We start from the raw sequence: 6,094 nt of genomic DNA, 5'->3' as shown, positions 1-6,094 counted from the left end.
ATGCCTCTGGTCAGCGGGTACGTAGCGACAGTGCCCCTCACCTACCCACTGACCAAGGCCGGCGTGGCTACAGTGCCCCCGCCTTCACCACTGACAACAGCAAGTGGAGACCTGATGGAGAGCACTGTACACGACTCGACTCGGCCACGCCCTGACGATCGACAAGACGGCGCATAGTCCCCCTAGGTGTGCGGGGCCCGCACCTAGGGGAACCCGGTGAACCACAAGCCCTCAGTGGGACCCAGCCCGGGTTCCCGGACACCGACAATACGGACCCACTGACTTGTAACATTACCATTGTACCCCCGGGGGGTTGGACTATAAAACCCCCCGGGAGCCCGTGATCGACAGACAACGCAATAGAAGGAAGAGAACTCATTCCATCACACACACCAAGTTAGCAACATCTGAGGAGGGGGAACTGCCTAAGCCTTGGCCAGCTTCCTTCCTCCTCCATACAGCTCTAGGAGCAACATTGTACTATCCATCATACAACAACACTCGGTAGGACTAGGGGTATTATCTCTCCGGAGAGCCCCGAACCTGGGTATGTCCGGCGTCCCCCCGCTCATGCCAACCTCGCCTCTAGAGTCCACCAGCGCCCTCGAGCCTCCTCCTCTCTTTAGCTATCCCTTGGCATCTGTTGTGTGCCCACCACGATAGGAGGGCTGATCTGGAGTCCGTTAGGGGCTCCGGAGAGGGGAATCCGTCGCCATCGTCATCATCAACCTTCCTCCATCACCAATTTCATGATGCTCACCGCCGTGCGTGAGTAATTCCATCATAGGCTTGCTGGACAGTGATGGGTTGGATGAGATTTATCATGTAATCGAGTTATTTTTGTTAGGGTTTGATCCCTAGTATCGACTATGTTCTGATATTGATGTTGCTATGACTTTGCTATGCTTAATGCTTGTCCCTAGGGCCCGAGTGCCATGATTTCAGATCTGAACCTATTATGTTTTCATGAATATATATGAGTTCTTGATCCTATCTTGCAAGTCTATGGTCACCTATTATGTGTTATGATCCGTTAACCCCGAAGTGACAATAATCGGGATACTTACTGGCGATGACCGTAGTTTGAGGAGTTCATGTATTTACTATGTGTTAATGCTTTGGTCCGGTACTCTATTAAAAGGAGGCCTTAATATCCCTTAGTTTCCGATAGGACCCCGCTGCCACGGGAGGGCAGGACAAAAGATGTCATGCAAGTTCTTTTCCATAGGCACGTATGACTATATTCGAAATACATGCCTACATTACATTGATGAACTGGAGCTAGTTCTGTGTCACCCTATGTTATAACTATTGCATGAGGAATCGCATCCGACATAATTATCCATCACCGATCCATTGCCTACGAGCTTTTCATATATTGTTCTTCACTTATTTACTTTTCTATTGCTACTGTTACAATCACTATAAAACCAAAAAAATTACTTTTGCTACCATTACCACTACTATCATATTACTTTGCTACTAAATACTTTGCTGCAGATATTAAGTTTCCAGGTGTGGTTGAATTGACAACTCAGCTGCTAATACTTGAGAATATTCTTTGGCTCCCCTTGTGTCAAATCAATAAATTTGGGTAGAATACTCTACCCTCTAAAACTGTTGCGATCCCCTATACTTGTGGGTTATCATGCATGCATAGCCGGGAAGCAACATCAATCAAAGCACCCACCCAAGAATATTGTGTCTACTTCAAGGCCTTTGGAGCTCCTTCATGTGGATCTTTTTGGGCCTCCTTCATGGTATAGTCTTGGTGGGAAAATTTATGGGCTTGTCATTGTTGATGATTACTCAAGATATACATTGGTCTTCTTCCTCAAGTCCAAGGACGAGACGAAGTTCACCTTCATTGATTTTGCCAAGCAAGCACAATGCAAGTTTGACAAAGAAATCTTAGCAATAAGAAGTGATAATGGCTCTAAGTTCAAGAACTACACCTTGGAAGAATTTCTTAGTGATGAAGGAATAGAGCATCAATATTCTGCACCATATACTCCCCAACAAAATGTTGTAGAAGAAAGGAAGAACTGCACACTTGTGGAGATGGCAAGGACCGTGTTGGATGAATACAAGTCGCCACATAGTTTTTGGGCCGAGGCTATCAACACCGCATGCCATGCATCAAACCGGCTCTTCCTCCGCACTATATTGGAAAAGACTCCATACGAGCTCCTAACTGGGAACAAGACAAATGTCAAGTACTTTCGTGTCTTTGGGTACAAATGTTTCATCCTCAACAAAAGAGAATGGTTAGGAAAGTTTCAATCCAAAACAATTGAGGGCATATTTGTTGGCTATGGGTCAAACTCTCACGCCTATAGAGTCTACAACAAATCTAATGGATGTGTTGTAGAAACTTGTGACATGGTGTTTGATGAATTTAATGGCTCCCATGGGGAGCAAGTTAATCTAAGTGATGTAGGTGAAGAAGATTCTTCTCAAGATATTTTGACCATGGGTGTTGGTGCACTTCTTCCAATGGAACAAGAACCTTGTGATGATCAAGAAGAAGGCGGAAGCCTCACACATCAACAAACTACTTCAACACCTATACCATCACAAGCTCCTATTGCTCAACCAATGCCCTTAGTTCAAGTGCAAGAAGATGATCAAGTTCCTCTTCATGATAATTCTCATGAACAAGATCATCATCAAGGGCAAGAACAAGAAAGTGTAATCATTGATGATGAACCTCAACAAATTCAATATGAAGAAGAAGATCTTCCACCACACATTAATGATCCATATGTTGAGGACATGGATGATGGACATGAAGTTGAACCTCGAGAAACTCTAACCTCCATCATGCCCAGAGTGGCTGGTCGTGTTGATGTTGACCAAATTCTCACCGGCATATCGGAAGCTAGAGTCAATCATAAACATTTGACAAACTTTTGTGCTCACTTCTCGTTTGTGTCTAGTGTTGAGCCTCTCAAGGTACAAGATGCTTTGATGGACAATGATTGGCTCGTTGCTATGCAAGAAGATTTGAACAACTTTAAACGCAACCAAGTGTGGTCTTTAGTCGAGAGACCAACTACGGAGCACAATGTCATTGGAAAAAAATGGGTTTTCAAGAACAAGCAAGATGAGAATGGTGTAAGCATCCATAACAAGGCAAGGTTAGTGGCACAAGGGTACTCACAAGTTGAAGGTTTGGACTTTGGTGAGACCTTTGCTCCCGTTGCCCGTCTTGAATCTATTCGCATCTTACTTGCTTATGCTGCTTTCAATGGCTTTACATTACATCAAATGGATGTGAAGAGTGATTTCCTTAATGGTCCTCTACAAGAAGAACTATAAGTATCACAACCACTTGGGTTCATTGATCCCGATCACAAAGACTATGTGTATAAACTTCATAAGGCTTTGTATGGCCTCAAACAAGCACCTCGTGCTTGGTATGATCATCTTAAGAACTTTTTACTCGATGATGGTTTTGTGAGAGGGGTGATTGATCCCACTCTTTTTACTAAGAGGGACAAAGGTGATTTGATCTTATGCCAAATCTATGTAGATGATATCATTTTTGGTTCTCCTAACATACATTTGTGCAAGAAGTTTGCGGCTTCTATGACCAAGAACTTTGAGATGTCATTCAATGCAGATTTGAAATTCTTTCTCGGATTCCAAATTCAACAATTTCAAGAAGGAATATTCTTATCTCAAGCTAAGTATATCAAGGATATTCTAGAGAAGTTTGGCATGACTGATGCTAGTCCATGTAAGACACCCATGCCAACCAAAATTGTACTCACTGAAGACACAAATGGTATTCCTTTCGACCCATCTAAATACCTCTCTATGATTGGTTCATTGCTTTATCTTTGCGCATCTAGACCAGACATCATGTTCAGTGTGTGCATGTGTGCTAGATTTCAAGCTTCCCCTAGAGAAAGTCATCATAAGGTAGTTAAGCATATTCTTAGATACCTTGTTCACACCCCAAAGTTGGGTCTATGGTACCCCAAGGATGCTAACTTTGATATCATTGGGTACACGGATGCGGATTGGGCTGGAGACAAACTGGATCATAAGTCCACCTCCGGTGCATGCCAATTTCTTGGACGCTCCTTGGTAAGTTGGTCCTCGAAGAAACAAAATTATATTGCCCTCTCCACTGCCGAAGCTGAATACATTGCAACCGCCAGTTGTGCAACTCAATTACTACGGATGAGGCAAACTTTGAAGGATTACGGTATCACCTATAGAAATGTGCCTCTTCTATGTGATAATGAAAGTGCCATCAATATTGCTGAGAATCCCAAAGATCATACCCGCACCAAGCACATTGATATTAGGTACCATTTCTTGAGAGATCATGTGGAAAAAGGTGACATTGATATTGCTCATGTTGGCACAGATATGCAACTTGCAGATATTTTTACCAAGCCATTGGATGAAGCAAGGTTTTGTCGACTTAGGCATGAACTTGGTATCTTGGAGCTTGACAACATTATGTGAAATCTAGTACTCATCCATGCATTTACTTCATGTCTTGTCTAGATGTAGGCATGTATTTAGGGGGAGACATTCAAATCATGAGTTATCTCACCCTATATGATGCATAAATAAACCAAACACTCTCAAAGTTACTATGTTATCACTTTGTGACTTAGTACTTTAAATGATGGAGTTGTGATGTTGGGCTCAAGGTTAAAATCTTTGCAGTGCCAAGTCACATATACTCAAACATGGTGAACTTCCACCGCCTCTCTTAGAAAGGCTGGATTTGTTTTTTTCCTTCTTCACATGAGTGTTTGTCCGATGTTTTTCTCTCTGTTTGAGTACTCTCGTTATTGCTCTTGTGTTCTGTCATGTGTGTTGCCCCTAGCTTAGGTTCTACCCAAGCCTCTCTCATCTCGAAACCATTTGATATTTGTCTAGTGCACAAGCTTCAAATCATAACAACAAAAATGTTAATGTTGTGTGTGGTAGTCTTGGGAGCTTTCGGACCCGCTCCTCTAGTTCTCAGGAGTTCAGAGAGACTGCAATCTCTTTGGATATCCCAGAACTTCCGGTGTGGTGCCCGGAACTTCCGGGAATTGCGGGTCTTGGGCACATATTATGGGCAGGGGCTGTCAAAGGGGTATTTTCCCCCTTCTCCTCTGTTCCACTGCTCTCTCTCTCTCTCCCTGTAGTGCCCCACACACATCGACAACTTCCGGGCGAGCTGCCGGCCCCCGGAACCTCCAGCTCCTTCTTCCCTTCATCGTGCTTGGAGGGCATCTATGCTCTCCACCATCTCCATGGAGGAAGGTAACCTAAGCTTCACTCTGCTCTCTCTAGATTCCTCGGGATTGTAAGCTACGCTTACAGTTCTAGGATAAACACAAACTTCACATCTCGAGTCCTGCATGCCCTTTAGATCTGCAGTGCTCCATCTCTTTCATCCCTCACTCTTCGATCCATGACTATCCTCTGCTCAAATTCAGAAGGAACCCTGCGACCATGCTGGTGCCCGAAACATACGGGCAGGCTAGAACTTCCGGCCTCGCTAGGGTTTCCATGTCCGGGCCAGGGCCAGTACTTCCGTCGGCCAGAACTTCCGAGCTCCCCGGAACTTCCGGCCTCCACCCCGGAACTTCCGGCCTAAGAAGAGTTCTGCCACATCTTCGAACAATGAGATTATTTGATTTTTTGTTTTTCCTTGAGGCTTGTGTACTTATTTTCTCCCCATGCTATTCTTTCTTTCATCTCTGTCAGCAGGAGGGTCTAGTTCGCGTGCTCACTCATCCAAGGTGTATGAATGAAAATCCAAAGCTAGGGTCAAGAAGACAACGGCTGTTGTGTTGGGGCGTGAAAACATGTTTGACTGCCACCCTAAGGAAGATGTTGTGGCTGAAGACAGTGCATCTCCTCCTGCTGCTCCCATCCACTCCAAGAAGCGGAAGACTGCTTCCAAGAAGGCCAAAGCACCAAATGTTCAACCTCCTCCTCCAGTGCCAGTCACCATGAAGGAAATGCCCGCACCAGAGTGGATTGCTCTTCGCCGTGTCAATCCCCATCGCCATGACTATGATCATGTGGCTGATTCCAAGTTTTGGACACTTTTTCAGCAACGCAACTATGAAGA

General features: G+C 44.6%; 1 protein-coding gene across 1 annotated transcript; it reads left to right on the top strand.

Annotated features, from left to right (window-relative positions):
• On the top strand, positions 1-4,482 carry LOC147959261 (uncharacterized). The gene is made up of 3 exons (XM_087532574.1): positions 1-126; positions 1,840-3,140; positions 4,260-4,482. Exons 1-3 carry the CDS (start codon positions 1-3, stop codon positions 4,480-4,482), a joined length of 1,650 nt encoding a protein of 549 aa, XP_087388700.1.
• The last annotated feature ends 1,612 nt before the right edge of the window (positions 4,483-6,094 follow it).

This window comes from Triticum urartu, chromosome 7A, assembly GCF_056163025.1.
Source record: "Triticum urartu cultivar PI428250 chromosome 7A, HENAU_Tu73, whole genome shotgun sequence".
NCBI classification, from domain to species: Eukaryota; Viridiplantae; Streptophyta; class Magnoliopsida; order Poales; family Poaceae; genus Triticum; species Triticum urartu.
The sequence above is the reverse complement of the archived record's forward strand: the minus strand, read 5'-3'. Positions and strand labels throughout refer to the sequence as shown.

Coding starts and splice junctions, on each gene's coding strand:
- LOC147959261 (XM_087532574.1), top strand. CDS start 1: ATGCCTCTGGTCAGCGGGTACGTAGCGACAGTGCCCCTCACCTACCCA. Junction 127..1,839: donor GAGACCTGATGGAGAGCACT/GTACACGACTCG, acceptor TTCTTCCTCAAG/TCCAAGGACGAGACGAAGTT. Junction 3,141..4,259: donor AGCATCCATAACAAGGCAAG/GTTAGTGGCACA, acceptor TGATAATGAAAG/TGCCATCAATATTGCTGAGA.